The sequence below is a fragment of the Neomonachus schauinslandi genome, chromosome 7 (assembly GCF_002201575.2).
Source record: "Neomonachus schauinslandi chromosome 7, ASM220157v2, whole genome shotgun sequence".
In the NCBI taxonomy this organism is placed as follows: domain Eukaryota; kingdom Metazoa; phylum Chordata; class Mammalia; order Carnivora; family Phocidae; genus Neomonachus; species Neomonachus schauinslandi.
Window position 1 is genome coordinate 89,436,989 of NC_058409.1, and position 20,046 is coordinate 89,457,034.

Consider the following 20,046-nt stretch of genomic DNA (forward strand, 5'->3'; position numbering starts at 1 on the left):
CTTATCAATGTCTACTATACTGTAAGCAACTTGACTTAATTGTCTTCATGGATTGAATCATAGGATCTTAGTAAATGTTTATTAAATAAATCAAATGAAGTCCTTCAAGTCCTCCAAAGACAAAACTTTAAAAACTATCTGCAGTTTACGAAGAGAGTTAACCAAAAGTAAATAGAAGGAGGTAAATAATAAAGAGCAGAAATCAATAAAACAGCAGAAACATACAACAGAGAAAGTTAAAGCCAAAAGTGGTTCCCTAAAAAGATCAACAAAATTAATATCCACTCCCACCTTCCATTCCCAGCTAAACAGATTGATCACCTATATGAAAAAGGGGTTATCACTTAAGAATTTGGAGCTATTGAAAGGATAATAAGAAAATGCTATGCTGGGGCACCTGGGCGCTCAGTCGTTAAGCGTCTGCCTTCGGCTCAGGTCATGATCCCAGGGTCCTGGGATCGAGCCCCATATCGGGCTCCTGCACGGCGGGAAGCCTGCTTCTCCCTCTCCCACTCCCCCTGCTTATGTTCCTGCTCTCTCTGTCAAATAAATAAATAAAATCTTTACAAAAAAAAAAGAAAATGCTATGCCAACAAATTTAACAATTTGGTAAAAATGGTCACATTTCTTGAAAATGCAACTTAAATAAAATTGACACAAGAAGAAATGAAAAATCTGAACAGCTTATTTCAAGCAAAGGAATTAATTTATCCAAAAATATAAGGGGTTTTAATGGAAAATTATATCAAATATACAATGAAGAAATAAAATTGATCTTATTAAACTGTTCAAAAAAGAGGAAGATAGATCATGGCCCAATTCACTCCTTATAAGGCCAAAATAGCCCAAATACCAAAACCTGACAAAGACATTACAAAAAAAGAAAATCACAGACCAATATCCCTCTTGAATATAGACACACAAATCCTTAACAGAATATTAACAACAGAATCCAACTTAGTTTTAGAACAAAATCTTACAGAATATCTGTAATAGACTCTTAATATAAATATTGTCCTTTTTGGACAATATATCACAACCAAGTAGAGTTTATTCCGAGAATGCAAGGTTGGTTTAATATTCAAAAATCAGTTAATGTAATTTACCATATTAAGAGGTAAATATGTGATATATTACCAGAATAAGGGAGAAAAACATGATTGCTCCAACAGATGCAAAAAAGACCATATGACAATATTCAACACCCATCTGTGATAAATGAAACTACAAAAAAAAAAAAGAGAAATTAAAGTGATAGAGGGCATCTCATCTTACAAAAAAGCCTACTGCCAACATCATACTTTAAGGTGAAAGGCCTCACCCCCAAGATTGATTTATTTTTCTTGCCTTATTGCAATACCTAGGACATTGGATAAACATGGTGATTGCCTTGTTTGCAAAGGCATAAATATCAGAAAAGAAGAAATAAAGCCATCCCTATTTGCAGATGATGATTGCTTACATAGAAAATCATAGGGCATCTATATACCTACCACTGGAACTAATAAACAAATTTAGCAAGATAACAAGATACAAGAATAATATGCAAAAATCCATTTTATATATTAGCAGCAAAGTTTAAAAATAAAATTTGAAAAATGATTCCGTTTACAGAGCGCCAAAAAATATAAAATACCCAGTAACAAATCTAACAAAAGATGTTAAGCATTCTACACTGAAAACTATAAAAAAAGCCACAGAGAAATTAAAGGAGACTTAACAAATGGAAAGAGATACCAAGTTCATGGATTAGAAGACTCCATTTTGTTAAAATGATAATTCTCTCCAAATTGATCTATAGATTGAAACAGTCCCAATCAAAATTTCAGTTAGTTTTGTAAAAAGTGATTCCAAAATTTATATGGTCATGTAAATGACCTAGAATAGCCAATGCAACTTTGAAAAAAACAAAATTGTAGGATTAACAAGAACTTACACTTACCCAACTTAAGATTTACTATAAAACTACAGTAATCAAAATAGTTTGCATCCGCATAAAGGTAGACAAATGATCAATGGAACAGAATACAAAGTCCAAAAGTAGACTCATACGTATAGGGTCAACTGATTTGACAAAGGTGAGAAAACAAGTGAACAGGAAAAGGAAGGTTTTTTTATTTTTATTTATTTATTTTTATTATTATGTTATGTTAATCACCATACATCATTAGTTTTTCATGGAGTGTTCCATGACTGTTTGCGTGTAACACCCAGTGCTCCATGCAGTACGTGCCCTCTTTAATACCCATCACCAGGCTAACCCATCCTCCCATCCCCCTCCCCTCTAGAACCCTCAGTTTGTTTCTCAGAGTCCATAGTCTCTCATGGTTCATCTCCCCCTCCAATTCCCCCCCTTCATTCTAAGGAAGGTCTTTTTAATGAATGGTGATTGATCAACTGGATATTCATATGGAAAAAAACAAACATCAACTCTCACCCCACACCGTAAATAAAAATTAACCTAAAATGGATCATAAGCCTAAATGCAAAACCTAAAACTGTATGAATTCTAGGAGAAAACATACAAGAAAATATTTGCACTTTGGAGTTGGCAAAGTTTTTACGAACACTAAAAATATGAACTATAAAAGGAAAAACAGGCAAACTGGAATTCATCAGAATTAAAAATTTTTGCTCTTTTGTAGCTCTTGGGGTTACCCCAGTTCTCCATGACTTGGTTCATTTTCCAACTGGGGATGTCGTAGGGATGTCCCTTCTCAGTGTGGTCTTTTATATTTACTTGGGCACTTGATCTTTAGCAGAAACAATGATGAATTCATTAACTCCTGTGTTTACACATTGTTAATCCTTCTCCCTCTAACTTCCAAGTAAATTTCATTTTAATATCTTAAGTGGTATAAATTGTTTAATTCTAAAATAAAGGAGTTAGAAAGGCAGGGTATTGTGCTGTGCTTAATTCTATGTAGTACAAAACATATATATATGCAGAATAACTAAGACCTTCAGAATATAAAAGAATAAGGATAATGGAGTAAATTTTTCGTAAGGTTTATTTCACTTTGAGATTCTTTCTTTCTCAATTTTTTAATGCTAAATATCCTTCCTTGTATGAAATTACAGTAGTTGTATATGATGTTCTTTTTAACGTCTTCACCTGGCAAAATATAAAGTTCACAACCCTACAGTTCCCAAATCCCAAATTCTTTTTCAAATGTCACTGACTTGTGAATTACAAATTCCAGAAACTACTGGATTAATAGGTGGGTAGTGGATAATAAGTGTTCCACAAAACAGTAACAGATCGACTGACAGATATTTTGAGGAATCGAGGGCACCATTCTCTTGAGAATGTACCAGAAACTCTAGGAAGAATTTTCAAACTACATGTGGCAAACTGCACGAGAGCCTCTCATGGGTTCTGAAATGACTTCTAAACCAATAGTTAAGTCTGGTCGTTCTTTCCCAGAAACTGGAGAAGAGAAGCTAGTAAGAAGTGGAAGAGAAATAAATGAATGAGAAGATCCTCTTCCTTCACGCTAACTGAGAAGAAAATGGTACCTTTTTAAAGACAGGCCTTTTCCTACATGAAAATATAAGATGCTTTAAGTCAGCTTTAGAAACAAGAAAAATTTAAGAGAGCTATCATAACTCAACTTGAGATAGAACAACATACTCCTGGCCCTTACCAACTCCCCAGGTGTTCCCTACTCCAGAATATATTTACATCACAGACCAAAGCATGTGTGGGGGGCTGTGCATTAGCATATATACAAATGCAAAAATATCTGGCTATACATAATTATGGATATACATATATACATAATTATGGATAAATACATTATCTGAACAACACAGATAGATGCCTACAACTGTCCAAGGAAACACAGACCCAGAAGGCTCCCAATGGTCCACCACATCTCCTTGCAGCCCAAGTCATCTGGTTCTAAAATGGAGTATGAATGCCTATGATATTGTAATCATTATGTGTATATATACTCACAGAGCTCAAGGTCAGAATGCTTCAACAGCAAGAAAGAATAATAGGAAAATGTGTAGATTTCCTTTCCAACAAATCAACTATTGTTTTACCTAATTCATTTACCTGCTGACAGTTCCTGAGTGGCCATTAATATATAAAACCATCAGCTCATTTCACAAGTTGTAAACTTCACAATAGGAAATCCTCTTTCTGCCCTCACAAATGGAAACAAGATAATCAAGATAAAGAATTAAGAAAACTGCACAAAGTTTACTGAGCACCTATGTGCCAGATGTCATGTTGGATTTTTAAAAATTTTTGGAAACAAATAATAACTGATCATTATGCCACTCATCCACTTTCAGATACAACTTAGTCCAAGAGCTGTACAGTGAAGACGACAATTTTAGAGGCAAAAGAACATATGAACTCTTATGATACCGGGCTTAAAGGATAGTAAGAGAGCAAGGAGGAAAGGAAAGGTAGTTCTTATTACAGAAGATCAAAACCAGAGCTTTCCAAACTCTAGTGTGCTGTAAAAGGGTTCCAGGTGTTTGAGATACTAATCCTCTCAGCCCACAGGGGCCTCCCCTCCCATGAGCAGCCTACTCTGATAAATTCCAGGATGCCTCAGATACGATAATTTTTACATGTGCCATGTTGTGAAAGATTGGGAGGTACCGATCTAAACCAACAGTTCCCAAACAAGTGCTAAGATAGTTGCCTAAGAGTAATATAGGGCAGTGTTAAAAATACGGACTCTTGAGTTCTCTGTTCTACTTGAACAGATTCCAATTCATCGGGTCTGGGAACCTGTGAGAAGCCTAGAAATCTGTACTTTACCATGTACACAGATGATTCTAATGAGCAGTCAAATTTGTAAAACACAGATCTAAATTATCCACTCAGAGATTAAAATAAACACTAGTCACTAAAACTGGCTAATGCAGCAACACAATTGTAAAATGAAGTAGGAGATTATTGTGGTCACAAGTAGACAAGCTCTTTAGGGTAGAGAGATCTGGCATGGGGAGCCACAGATACAGACACTCATTAAAAGGAGAACATGAATGAATAAGAGTGAGTATGTAGCTTACTGAATGAATGAACAAAAAGGAGGCTGGCCTAAAACTTGGCAGGATACAGGGAAAGCAAATAACAAAACCAAAGAAAAAGAGAGTGGTTGGCAAAGTACAGGAGATTAATCAAATTCTTAAAAGTTTAGGTTTACCATATTCTGTGTTGAGGCCCCATAATTTCACTTTATTAGCTTCATACTGGGCTTTTTTCTTTAATCGACAAGCCCTGTGAAAGGAAGGAGCAATTAGTTTACTTCTTTTATTAAGTGAACATTCAGAATATACTTCTTTTTGCTGCTGTCAAACATTTTCTAATTGCAACCAAAAATCACTGCCTATTGATGTTTATATCAAGGAACTCAGTATCCAAAAAACACACAATATTAATCATTAATCCAAACTGATTTTTGAAAATTTTAGCACACGTCCAAAAATAGTTATGACGAATACACTAAAATAAACAAAAACTGACAATACCAAGAAAATGTAAAGTAAGTGGAACCATCATATGTTGCTAACTGGGATATGAAATACTACATACTGCTACTTTGAAAAACAGTAATTTTTTTAAAAATTTACTTTATTACTTCAGAAATAGCTACTTTGGTAATTTCTTATAAAGTTAAACATATGCTCCTGAGTATTTACCCAAGAGAAATGCAAACTTATGTTCACACAAACACCTGTAAGTGAATATTTATGGTGGCTTTATTCATAATTGGCAAAAAGTGGAAGCAGCCCCAATGTCCTCATTTGGTGAATGGATAAACTGTAGTATATCCCTACAAAGGAATACCATTCAGCAATAAAAAGGAACAAACTACTACTCCACTCAAAATGGATCAACATGAATCTCAAATGCATCATGTTAAATCAAAGAAGCCAGACTCAAAAGGCTACATATCATATGATTCCATCTATATGACATTCTAGAAAAGGCAAAACTGTGGGGACAGAAAACAGATCAGTGGTTGGAGGGATTAGGGGTGACAGAAGGGGTTCCCTTTACAAGGAGGCATGAGGAAATTTTTTTAATGGATGATGGAAAATATTATCTTGATTGTGGTGGTGTTTATATGATTGGATATGTTTGTCAAAACCCATAAAAGTGTACCATAGAGGAGCCTGGGTGGCTCAGTTGGTTAAGCAACAGACTCTTGGTTTCAGCTTAGGTCGTGATTTCAGGGTTGTGAGATCGGGCCCCACATCGGGCTCCAATGCTCAACTTGGAGTCGGCTTGAGATTCTCTCTCTCCCTCTGCCCCTCCTGCTTTGCATGCACTCTCTCTTCCTCTCTCTCTCTCTCAAATAAACAAATCTTTTTTAAAAACCCATAAAAGTGTACATTAAAAGGCATACATTTTACCTCAAGCAAATCATACCACAATAAAAAAACTGACTTGGGCGCCTGGGTGGCTCTGTTGGTTAAGCAACTGCCTTCAGCTCAGGTCATGATCCTGGAGTCCCAGGATCGAGTCCCACATCGGGGGACTCCCCGCTCAGTGGGGAGTCTGCTTCTCCCTCTGACCCTCTCCCCTCTCATGCTCTCTCTCACTCACTCTCTCTCTCAAATAAATAAATAAAATCTTTAAAAAAATAAAAAATAAAAAAACTGACCACAAAACAAAGAAAAAATAAAAGTATGATAATTTTTTCATTTTTATAATATAATGCACTTGAGTCCATTCATCTCTCCCCTTTAAAAGCATAACACCATCTTTTGGTATTATCAAGCGTGAACAAAGCGTAAATACCGTCTCTTATTTTCAAAGGAAAAATTATAATACTCTCATTATAATATTTATAAAAGCATATTTCTGAATAGATGGTTGACGGTTATCTATAAAAGCTCACTGAAAGTCTAACCTCATCACCTAGACTTTATTTACACAGGTGAACATGAGTAGCATTTACCTGGAAGCCAGCTTATTTTTTTCCTTCCTTGACCTTGGCCGGGCTGTTAAGGGAAGCTCACTGACCGGAGTCAGATCACTAATCACCTTATTCAGTTTCCGTAGTTCATTGCCTATCTGGAGTAGTTTTTTAGGATTTGGAGTCAGGTCTTCTACATCAGTTCTCCGTGACTTCTTTACTGCGTATTTTCCTACAGATGGTTTAAAAGAAATTTAAGTTAGATCATTTTATTTCACCAAAGATACATTCTACAGGCATATTTTAAAACCACATTTCTCCCTTCCCTCTTTTTTCTTTTTTAGAAGTCTTGGCATGTTTCAGAAGTCTCAGCACGACATGCTAAAAGGGCTAGGCTCCTCTCCTTCTCACCTTGTGCCTGGCAAGAAATTGGGGAAATATGTCACAGCTCCAGTCTTTGCCAAGTCCTTCTCCACCTTAAAGTTTCTAGCCCTGGTATAACAGAATCTTAATTATATGCATGGTGGTAATAAGCATCACAAACTTCAGGACTGGAGTGCACGTTCACTGCACCCAAAAATCAGGGCTAGGGTAGAATATACACCCAGAAAAGAAATAGGAGATTTTACTCAAACCATGATGTTTTGATGCTATGATTGAAAATTTCTCAGACATATACTCTGGTGCTAGACTCAAAAGGCCAACAAATAAGGACTGTCTTTTCTGAAAGCTCTTCTTTGGTTAGTTTGATAAATAACATTACAGTAGACTCGGGGATCTTGCCCTATCACTGCAGGCAAGAGGGATAGCCTGGTCCTCTTAACTACAATATACCAAACAATTCTCCTAGTACTCGCCACGTGCTACCTAAAGCTATTTATTGGACCTGTCTTTTCATTTCTTGTAGAAAACTGATCTGAAGGCAAAAACTGTCTATTCACTAAGAAACAGCGGAGTACAGACTGAGTGCCAGTGGAAAGGCAAACTGAGGTACAAATATACTTCTGATATAATTCCTGTGTCAAAACAAAATTGCTTAGCAACTTACATCTGTAGCATGAGAGATTACTAAAACTGTTCACTGAGTGCCAAACTTACTAGCGCCCTCCCCCTTTTCAGTACAGATTTTGGATCATACAAAATAAAAGAAGAAATTCTACTTAATTACATCTTCCTAGGTTCACAACTGTAAACTTCGCCTGCCTAAGATTATAAGCTTCTCCCAACTCCTATCATTCAACTCCTCTCTCCATTTCTTTTTTCTACAATTATTCCCTTTCCTCTCCCTCTTTTCTTCCCACCTCCATTTGATTCCAATCTCCCTATTTACATTTCAGCCTGGAGACTAGACAAGAATGGAAGAGAAAGATGCTGGAGCCCATTCCCTTTCTCCCCAACCCTTCTGGTTTATTGCAACTGTGGCAGGTCAAGAATCAATCAGCAGTCTCCTGGTCACTCGTTTCTGCACAGAGCTTCCTCTCTGTTTAGGTGATGGCTCTCACCACCGGTAAATGCTATTTGTGAGTATCTCTGCAGTGGTAACAAATATAGCAGCTCTACTGTTCCTCTCTCCACTTCGCTAGTAAGGGCTGAATATGTAGGTACACGGAGTAAACATTATGGTTTACAATCTCTATTTAAAGTGACACGAAATGTTTGACCACAATTCCCTCTTACCATGATGTAAGCCATTTTTCTGATACATATTACTTGGCAAGGTGTCTCGGTTCCATTCAGATGGCCTTAGCATCCTCTCTTGCTGTGACGGGGTGAGCTGTTCACTATACTCCCAGAAGTACCTTCTTTTACCTCTCTTCCGAGAGGATATTGAAGTCATCTCCTTCAAGTCTTCCACAGAATCATTTTCATAGCCTTAAAAAATAAAAAAAAAAAGGAAAGAAATTGGGGATGGGGGTGGGGCTTAAGTTCCATAAATTTCAATAAAGCAATCAGGGCAAATAAAAAGATCTATTTGTCACTTGATATATTTCCTTTCATCTGAAAACATCACTGGCATGTCAAAGATAAAATGACATTTAATATGGAACTTTCTAACTCATAAAATATTCAGAGACTAATAAACATAGGTAACTATACTGTTTATTTCCTTATAGTTCTCTTTGGTTCATATAAGTTAGTGTGTGACATCCTTTTTTTTGTATCTTTACATAGGCTCTCATTGAGAGAATAATGAAATATAGCTCCAGGAATGTCAAATGTACCATTAGATCATGACACTAAGACCCCACACTGTGATTTTAAATGCCTTCCTCCTAAAATGTATGCATCCAAAACATTCCCAGACAGACAGGTGTGTGCATTTCTATGATGGTATCCTACCGGCCAGAATTTTGTGAGGCAGTAGTGCTTTTCTGCCTACCTCCCACCCTACCCCTTTGGTAAAAGTACAAAAACGAGAGTTCTCGCACAGTCTCTCAAATAAAAACATATACGCTTAGTCTTATATTTTACTGGACGCAATCTGCATTTACTTAAGAAGTTATTTTCCTTACTAATGGGGAGTTTCAGAAAATACTTAATTATGAGTTGCTAGAACTGTTGGTCAGACCTCACGGAGGATGACCTACAAATCTAAAATACCCTCAGAGAATGCCCATCTTAGTATACTCCACATCATTACTGCTATGCACATGGGGGAATGGAGACGGGCCCCATGTAGGATGTATGTAACACTAAGGTGACCAGGAAAACTTGGGTAGCACTGGCCAAGCAAAATGACCACTGTGTCTCCTAAAAACATGACTTCTCTGGAACTGACACTAAGAAAGTGATGACATCTGCATGTTTTGGAAAAAAGAATTTCAGAATTTTAGCAGATTTTCTTCAGATTAAGAATCAATCAAAAATATGGCTCCATTTATATGACATTCTGGAAAGGGCAAAACTGCAGGCAAAACTACAAAGTGGTTGCCAGGAGTTGGGGGTGGAGGGAGGGGCTGACTCTAAAGGAACATAAGGTGGGGGCGCCTGGTGGGGCTCAGTCTGTTAAGTGTCTGCCTTTGGCTCAGGTCATGATCCCAGGGTCCTGGGATCAAGCCCCGCATCGGGCTCCCTGCTCTGCGAGGAGTCTGCTTCTCCCTCTCCCTCTGCTGTTCCTCTCCCTGCTTGTGTGCTGTTTCTCTGTCAAATAAATAAATGAAATCTTTTAAAAATAATAAAGGAACACAAGGGAAATTTAGGGGGTGATCAAACTCTTCTGTATCTTGATGGTGGTAGTGGTTACCAGCACTACATGCACTTGTCAAAACTCACAGAAGTTTACACTTAAAGAAGGGCGAATTTCATACTTGTACTTATTATACTTCAATAAACATGACCTTTTAAAAAAGAATGAATTTGGAGACCAGAACGATTTCAGGGCAACAATCAAGAGAAGCTTCTGTAGCACTGCTGGTATTAACAGCATTGAAGTGCACATGTGGTAGTTTAAAACAATATAGCAAGGGGTGTGACAGTGAACTTTAGTTCCTTATTAAGAAATGATGCACGAGGGGCGCCTGGGTGGCTCAGTCGTTAAGCGTCTACCTTTGGCTCAGGTCATGATCCCAGGGTCCTGGGATCGAGCCCCGCATGGGGCTCCCTGCTCAGCTGGAAGCCTGCTTCTCCCTCTCCCACTCCCCCTGCTTGTGTTCCCTCTCTGTCAAATAAATAAAATCTTAAAAAAGAAAAAAAAAAAAAAGAAATGATGCACGAGTCACACAATCATTTCTAGAAGTCTGATTTTTAAAAATTGTTAGATACATAAAGCAATGACTTTGGCCTATTTATTTGTGCCAATGTGACACTTCAAATTAAGGATTTCATCTTGTTCCAGTGATCAACCTAGCTTTGGGAAAGATGCAAGGGCCACATAATGCCACCAGAAATGGCGTTTTCGAATCACCTGGCTCCACCAGGCCAAGAAATACTGGCTCGAAGAAACTACTGGCTCACAGAGATTAACCTAGTATGGCTGGGAACACCTCAACACAGGCAGATGGACCAACAAAACACTCCCAACTTCCCAACAATGTTAAGAACTGGTGTTCCACACACACACACACACACACACACACAAACAAAAACCCCAAAAAACAAACCAACCAACCAAAACAGAAACAGACTGACAAATACAAAAAACAAACCATATACAGGATTCAGAGGGGGAAAATAGGTAAAGGGGACTAAGAGGTATAAATTTCCAGTTACAAAGTAAGTCAGTCATGGGATATAAAGTACAACTTAGGGAACAGTCAATAATATTGTAATAATTTTGTATGGTGACAGATGGTAACTAGATTTAATGTGGGGGTCATTTTGTAATGTATATAAATATTGAATCACTATATTATACATTGAAAGTAATATTATATACTAACTATATTTTAATTTAAAATAAATAAAAATTTTTAAAAAAACAACCCAACTCTTTGTATGGTGGCAGACAGTAACTAGACTTATCATGGGGATCATGTTGTAATGTATAAAAGTATCAAATCATTATGATGCACACCTGAAACTAAGAGGATATTGTAGGTCAATTATAGTTCAATAAAAGAGTAAGAAATCTACCCTAACCCAAAGCATAAAGGAAACTTTTTCATATATAGCTTCCTCAGGCATCCCATCCATCTGACAATTTATTTGATATTCTCCCCTATTTAGCAACTCTCCTCAGGTGGCCTGGATTTCTGGCAAAACACTGTCCTTCTCATTTAATGTACTTACATATTTCACTTACAGATATTTCATTCAAGACTTCTAAGAGCCCAATAAAAAAGGTATTAACCCCATTTACAAAAAGAAACATGCTCATGGAGGCTTTAAGTGATTTGGCAGAGTTGGAACTGACTCACGTCCCATGACTCAAGGAGTCTAGCTCCTATTGGGCTTCTTCACTTTTCCTGTACCCACCTAAATGGTCTAAATGGATTTTTCTTTACATATATCCCATGTTAAATTCAAAGAATAATAAAGATTTTTATTTCTTCCATCCCACTCTAATTAGTTACCAGTTTTATTTATTTATATATGTTCAGCCTTTTCTAAAAAAGCATTTAAGGGCCATCAGTTCTCTTTGACCTAATATTTTAACATTTTCTAATAACATATACCATAAATTCACCATAACACACATAAACACAGTCATACGCACACAATGGGTCTCTTTAAGATGGCCACTTTTCAATACAGAGACCACTATGAGCAAGCAGAATGCAGAAAAATTATTATTCCCAGATCACTGGTCTAGGATTTAAGGTAATTAAATATCTCTCAAAGTATGTTCTAAGGAACACGATTATCTTAAGATATGCCTTCATCCCCAAGTGAGTTCTGTGGTCAAATAACGTTTAAGAAACTCTCAACCTGCATCTCTCTCTTCCCAAGTCACACTACACACAAGTAGATTAAAAGACGAAGAAATCAGGGGTGCCTGGGTGGCTCAGTCGTTAAGCGTCTGCCTTCGGTTCAGGTCATGATCTCAGGGTCCTGGGACTGAGCCCCGCATCCGGCTCCCTGCTCGGCGGGAAGCCTGCTTCTCCCTCTCCCACTCCCCCTGCTTGTGTTCCTCCTCTTGCTATCTCTCTCTGTCAAATAAATAAAATCTTTAAAAAAAAAGAAAGACTAAATCATAACAATAAATAAACCCACTCAACTCTAAGTTCCATCAAGACAAGGGTCATGTCTGTTTTGTTCATCTCTGGATAGGCAATATCTAATACACACAGTGCCTAAAACAAATGTAGGCACTCAAAAATTTTTTTCTTTTAACAAATTAATTATTTGTTTAATGCAACATTTCCCATGAAGCCTTTTCCCTTTTCTTTTCTTTTTCTTTTTTTTTTAAAGATTTTATTTATTTGAGACAGAGAGAATGAGAGAGAGAGAGCACATGAGAGGGGGGAGGGTCAGATGGAGAAGCAGGCTCCCTGCCGAGCAGGGAGCCTGATGCGGGACTCGATCCAGGGACTCCAGGGACTCCAGGATCATGACCTGAGCCGAAAGCAGTCGCTTAACCAACTGAGCCACCCAGGCGCCCCTCCCTTTTCTTTTCATTTGCTGGACCACCATATTGATCTAACTCATTCCTTCCTGACATGATTATCAAATGGAAGTCAAAAAGGCTACATTTATTGTGTAAAATTCTAACCACACATCTCTGGTTAGTGCAGACTACTGGTAAAGTCAATCGTAAAAATGTTTAGTACGGATTACAAAATAAACTTTCATTCTGGGGGCCCAATTCTTAGTATTACAACCATGTAATCCCAATGACCCCAAACAGTCATAGTCTGTCCACAGAATAGGCTCTATTAAAACTTGGGAGCAAGGCCAGAGTAGGGACTGAAACTCCATTTTACACCTTTCCTGGAGCTTTGTAGGCTCAGGCACTGTTGTAGCCAACTGCCAAGAAACAGCATCAAGGGAGCTAGTCATCACAAAAGGGCCTTTGTAAACTGCTGCAAATTAAACCAATCAACCCACTCTAAAACTAGCACTCTGAAGAAACTATAACTATCCACTTTTCTGCTTCAAAGAATTTCTTCTGCTTCTCACCAATAATTCACTTTTGCATTCCTGAAGTCACTTGTTTAGCTCTTTCTTCCAAGAAAAAGGGAAATTTTCATTAGCAAATGTGAATAAAGCCCAAATAATACCACAAAATAGTGTTGATTTTGTGGTTAAATCATGTCATTCATTAACATTTGTGAGAACTGTCCAAGTAATACTAACCAAAGAGGCTTTACTTCAAGTCAACTGGAAGTGAGTGAATTAAATGCCATCCAAACATTTAGCATTGTTAAACAGAGCCAAGAGGAGCGTTTTACCCAGCAAATGCATCTCTGTTTCATTTTTTTTTTTTTTTAAGATTTTATTTATTTGCGAGAGAGACAATGAGAGACAGAGAGCATGAGAGGGAGGAGGGTCAGAGGGAGAAGCAGACCCCCCGCTGAGCAGGGAGCCCGATGCGGGACTCGATCCAGGGACTCCAGGATCATGACCTGAGCCGAAGGCAGTTGCTTAACCAACTGAGCCACCCAGGCGGCGCCCCGCATCTCTGTTTCAAAGTAGTGTTGGTTAACACCAACAAGCTCACAAATCAGGATTCTTCTATAGGAGACAAGGCAAGAGAATGTGGCATGACAGGACAACACCAACTATAACACTGGTCCCCCCTCCCTATGAGTGTCAAAAGGTTGACAAAATGGAATTGAGGTTCAACTTACTAACTGATCTCTCTTCACAGACCTATTCATCTCTCAACACATTTACCCAGGTAAAAACACATTAAAAGATAAAGGATGAATTTAAAGTGCAGTTGAAAGCTAAAGAAAAGCAAAACTACAACCACAAGTAGGGTAGACAGTACAGTCCTTGGTGATAGCAGGATTTACTGACTCCCTCTGATTTACATGTTCCTTTAAGCGCCTACTGGGAAAAGTATCTCTTTCTCTACACTTTCCATTTCCCTTAGTTACTACCCATCTCCCCTTTGTCTCACCCTTCCCCTACCCTCCTACCTTGATCCTAAACATGGAACTCAAAGCAATAAGGCTGATCGGTCAGACATGGAAGACTACTCATAGATAACACTCTGATCTTCCCATGGGAGGGAGCTATATAACTTAACACTGGCTACAAAGACAACTTTCCCTGAAACTTTTAAAACCGATTTTTTAAAGATTTTTAAGTAATCTCTACACCTAACGTGGGGCTTGAACTCACAACCCCGAGATCAAGAGTCACATGCTCTACCAACTGAGCCAGCCAAGTGCCCCTCAAAGCAAATTTTATTTATTTGTTGACAGAAAAATGTTCCTGCTCAGTAGAAAAAATAATTGTTCTATCTAGACTATGCAGAGTTGTAAAGTAAACCAAAAAAGGCATAAGCCCTTTTCCTCCATATTAAAGTACTTTTCCTTACTTGAAACTTAACCTGAGTCAAACAACTTGGTTGTATCAAATACACAAATCTAAGCATTTGTGTAATTGAAAGATTTTCCTTTAGTGAAATAGTGCTTCACCAGCTACTATTGTACCATCTACCATGGCTTAAAAACTTTTCTGAAAATTAAATACCAATCTTTATACTGCCAGAAATTCCAGCAATTGTGTAACAAAAGGGCTTTCTTTGACAATTTCTAAGGTTTTAAAAATAACTTAGTTTTTTTATGTACAAGTTACAGCATCAAGATTATTTTTGAAGAAAATAACTTTTGCTTAAATTTGAAGATCTTCACTTCTTTGTGCATTTTAAACTGTGTGCCACTTGGCAATACCATTTTCATAAATACTGCACAAGCCAACAGTGGCAACAGCCCAAGCATGTAAATGCTGAATGGAAGTGAACCAGTTCCCACAGGTTTCATTTTCTTTCTCCCTTTTATTTATATGTGCTGTATATAAATAAAGCAGAGTATCCTTTATGCTCGTTAAATTATAGCACAGATTTTTCTTAAATGGAAAAATACCATGTGAATGAAAGATGGGACAGACACAAAGAAAATGCTCTTTTTTACATTATTCATTAAGTAGGCCTTCTTGGTTTTAAGCATGAGTAATATAAACCATCATTACTTGGTTTACCATTGTGGGCACTCCTGACTTGCCTCAACTATAATAGAGGGGGACATGTACATAAATAGGAATATGTTTAAATCAATCAATTCTTGGCATCTTTGCATAGCTGCTCAAGAGAGTAACAAATTAGGTCCCTTAACATAAGATAAATTAAGAAGAAGCCCTCAAAGAATCAGCCTATGAATCACTATATGAGCAAAAGTGATTATTTTAGAACTGCCTGAATAGAAAAAAAGCAATTACAAACTAAAACAAAGAAAACATCCATATCTCAAAATAGGAAAAAGGTCAGTTTGGTAAGCCTCCAAGCATGACCATACCTGGCTCAGAGAAAGTGTCACTAATATCATCATCTTTGTCATCTTCATAATCCTCTTCCTCCTCTTCCTCCTCTTCATTTTCAGAAAGTTCGTGCTCACTACCAAATCCTTCATCATGGTCCTCATCATCAACATCCTCCTCGTCTTCCTCATCATCTTCAGGACTGCATTTGGTTGGCTGTTCACCCAAGTTGTCAGAGACAAAAAGGGAGTAATTGTGCTCTTCTTTTTTCTGGGATGAATCTGAGACCAATGTGCTGGCAGAAAGGCTGCTACTCTCTCCTGCTGCAATGGACCCAGGACCCTCCTGGGACAGGGGACTGAGCAATAGTTCCTGGGTTTCTTTAAAAGGCAAAGCTGGAGTGGCATGACCCTGAAGAGGCTCCATCCCTTTTTTCTCGGGTCTCTTTGCTACTGCACCACAGTAGCAGGTATTCTCCTTTGCTGCATCTGCGTGAATCTGGCTCAACAAGGGCCGGCTCTGCTGCACTGGGTTGATCTTTACCTTTGCCTTTTTTACATAGTCTTTACATTCAACATGAAAGTTCACCTTGTCATTATGATACATGTTGGTCTTCACCATGATCTGTGTGCTTGAAGTGGGTTTACTTGCTTTTTGGACACAGTCTGAAAAAGGGACCTCAGCCTGAAGAGTTTTAGAAGAACACACAGGGGCAGCTGCTCTGCTTGAGATCTTTTTACTAGGGAATGAAGAAGGCAAGGGATTTTGTTTGACACTGAAAAGTGAATCAGGGTAATAAAGGGAATCGGAAACAGACTGAGAGTCCTCACTATTAAGCTGGGCCAAAGTTGGAGTTTTACTTATGACCTCTTCATCTTGGTAAGGGCTAGAAAAGTCATCAAGACCCAAGTAATCCACTTCTTTTGTTCCCCAGATGTCACAGCTGGTTAGTTTGGTGTACTTTGTTAAGTCTTCACAGTATGTATCCCACTGTTCCCAGTTTGAGGTTAAAGCACCCTCATTATCCAGGACATCTGTGAAAGACTCCAGATTTTCAATGTCTTTGCAGTCCTCCAAAGAAAGGAAGTTGTCTCTAGGATTCTGCTGATAGTTCATCTCTCTATCCTGAGAAAAGTTTAAAAAAAATCACACACCATATTTTAGGAAAGAAATATTCACCTCCATCCTCACATCCATGTACCAAATTGATAAATCAGTACTTGACCTCTGGTCTGTTTTATTTTAAGATAAAGGCTATTTACATGTCACTTTACCAGTCCATGTAATATCATTTCCCTAGGCAAGGAAAAAAAAGGGAAAATATGCCCCTTTAGAGGCTTAGGTATGGTCTAAATATCAAGGGCTCTTGAACTTTACTATAAACACTCTTCCTGAAAAAGGTTTACATTTCCTGATATTTGACTTAGAAGGATTTGGGGATCTCCTCTGAAACAAGCTTCAATTACAAAGCAAATAATGAAGACCTTACCTTCGTCACAGAAGAATTTGTCTTCTTAAGCGAGAACTGAAATATAGAGGCAAAGTGCAAACCAAAGAAGAGCTGAAATTCCACCACAGAAGGATAAGATCTTTGGTAAGACCTTGTTAACAACGCTTGGGCATGGGGACTACAATACTCCTCACGAGTGTGATACTCCTCATGAATAGAGACAGGATTTTAAAAATATGTTAGTGAGACTATGCAGCCACTAAAAAGAATGCAGTTAAAGTCTAATGTACTAGCATGAGAGGCTGCTCACCAGATGTCTGTACATTAAAAGGATTAAGTTACAGAATACTGTATCTATGAATGTGTCATCCAATTTAAAATACTCATGTATTTATATATGAACAGAAAAACTGCTAGGAATACTTATCTTTGGGGAAAAGGGTTAGAAGGTGGAGGTTCAGGAAGGAAACGAGGACATTTTCAGTTTGTTTTGACTTTTTCCATTTGTTTGGGGCCTTTCTTGTTTTGCTTTTGCTTATGGGTGTGTGTCTCTGTGTTCTAAGAGCTTTAAGGAAGTACAGTTTGCAGACCGCAAAATTCACCTGTATTAAGTGTACAATTCAATGATTTTTTAGTAAATTAACAGATTTGTATATTTAGTTTTGCATTCATGTTGCTTAAGCTGTATGTAATTAAATTCTTCTTAGGAATCTTATTTATCTCAAGAATAAGTGATAAGTATACCACTTGGAATTGCTATTTTTATCTCATATTCTCTGTGTCATATGCTTTGCTTAATGTTATCATTCTTAAATATCCCAGCTGAAGAGTCCTTTAGCAGTTAGGCATAACAAAAAAGACAGCTTCCCATCCTCAAACTGGACTTGAATATATTTAGATAAACTCTCCTCTTATTATTTTCTTTTATGTGTGTGTGCATGTATTTATATAAAAATAACAATTATTTTTATAGTCATAGGCATATTTTAAAATTCCAGTATAATTAACATATAGTGTTATATTAGTTTTAAGTGTGCAATATAGTGATCCAACAATTCTACACATTACTCGGTACTCTTAATCCCCTTCACCTGTCTCACCCATCCCCTCATCCACCTCCGCTGCTCTTACTATTTTCAATGGGTTCATACAGCCTTCTAAAATTACTAGACTGACAGTCACAAGAATCAAAATTGACATCCTTTTTTCTGTTCAGGCATTCATAAATAAAAAAAACTATACCACAACATTTTTACCCCAAATCAATTAAAGCAGAATCCAAGAAAATGTTACTTACCAGTTCATACATGAAATCTGGATCTGAACTGTTTGCTAAGAGATCTGTGCTCATCAGAGTCTGTTCTGAAAAGGTGTGGCTTCGAAAGGCATCCCCAAAAGGCGGATCCATTCCGCTTACGCTAGGCTACAACAGAGTGATTTTAACTTTAGAAAATTAAAGACTACTGCAAGACCACTCCAAGACCAATTTATTACACGCAACTCCCACACCTACTAACTTACTAGTTTCACAACAATTCTGTATATTTTCTACTCTTTAGCACATTTGAGAGATTAAACTAGCATTAAACTGTGAACTTAAATTAGGAAAATAATGAAGATGCATTAAAAATAGAAAAAGAAATAGTGGCAACTGTTAAATAATACCTAACTTCCAAAAATTAAAGCTTATTTAGCCACTAGAATCAGCATTCACTACCCTAATGAGTACTTTTATTCGGCTATAGAACATTTCTTCAAATGCACCTCTAACAACATTCCCTCCTCTTCTATCTCTCATTCTGTAGTCCTAAGTGAGTCCAGTGTCTTATTTCCCCAAACAATCTGGAAGACAATCTGGGCACCTTTAGTGCAACCAATGCCTCCAGGAATGTGGTGATGAAGACAGATCAGTCAAATATCCAAAAATCTTACTGGTGAGACCAGAAACTTGGGCATGAGCTCAGTAGTCTTAATCCTGATCCCAGAAAAGGGTACAATTCATTCTGTAATAAATAAGGGAAAAGAGACTTGGCACCCAGAGTTGACGCTCCTTCTTTTCTCTCCATCCCACTTTTCCATTTCAACATCTATATAAATCACTCCAGAGGGAAGTCAGGGCCTACACTCCTAAAGCAGCCCAAATAAGTGAAAGGCCTTCCTCTGAAATCTAAACTGGATGAAGGAAGAGGATGTGAAAGAATAAAAATTCCCTCTTTGCCTTTTTGTTCTTAGTCTGCAAGTTTTTGCTGAAACTTTAAAAAAATTCTATTAGTCTATTTGCTTACATTTCTCTATTCATATACCTTCTACCTACCACAAAGTGGCCTTCTTACATGCTCTCCTCTCATGTTTTTCTTTACTGGTACTTCCCAATCCAGTCTTTATCTTTCTCTAATTTTCCCCAACCCTACCAGGCTGCAAGCTCAAAATAACTGTTATAGCTCTAACTTCAAGTATTCCACAAGTAACAAATTAAACTCTGAATGGGAAAGAACTCCAAATCAGTACGTGCAGTCCACTTGGCCCAGAGATTGGGGTGGAGCTCGGCCACTGGTCTTCTTAATATCAGCTCGCTTTCTTTGCCTCTGAGCCACTGGAGAATCCCACAAGTTGCTTATTTTCTGTGCTCAAGGCATAATTCTGCTTGGCCCTACCTGAAGCCACTTAAGAGTCCCTGCCCTCTCCTTCTTATTTCTAGGTTTCTCCTCAGCACTGAACCCAAAGAGAGAAAGGGGTAAGAGCTAACCAATGGAGGAGGACAGGAAGAAGTCTGGATGTGCAGTGGGGACACACAGGGCTTCTTTTATTATTTCAGAGATTGCCTCAAACCAGGACTGATCA

General features: G+C 37.8%; 1 protein-coding gene across 1 annotated transcript in view; it reads right to left on the reverse strand.

Moving 5' to 3' along the window:
• The window catches only part of CREBRF (CREB3 regulatory factor), a 52,070-nt gene that overhangs the window by 11,838 nt on the left and 20,186 nt on the right, over window positions 1–20,046 (reverse strand). Inside the window, exons 3-7 of the mRNA XM_021698410.2 lie at window positions 18,503–18,628; window positions 15,794–16,880; window positions 8,568–8,762; window positions 6,933–7,122; window positions 5,172–5,245 (exon numbers count right to left, since the gene is read on the reverse strand). Of these exons, the coding sequence (XP_021554085.2) occupies window positions 5,172–5,245; window positions 6,933–7,122; window positions 8,568–8,762; window positions 15,794–16,880; window positions 18,503–18,628 (1,672 nt within the window). The remainder of the gene's footprint in view (window positions 1–5,171; window positions 5,246–6,932; window positions 7,123–8,567; window positions 8,763–15,793; window positions 16,881–18,502; window positions 18,629–20,046) is intronic.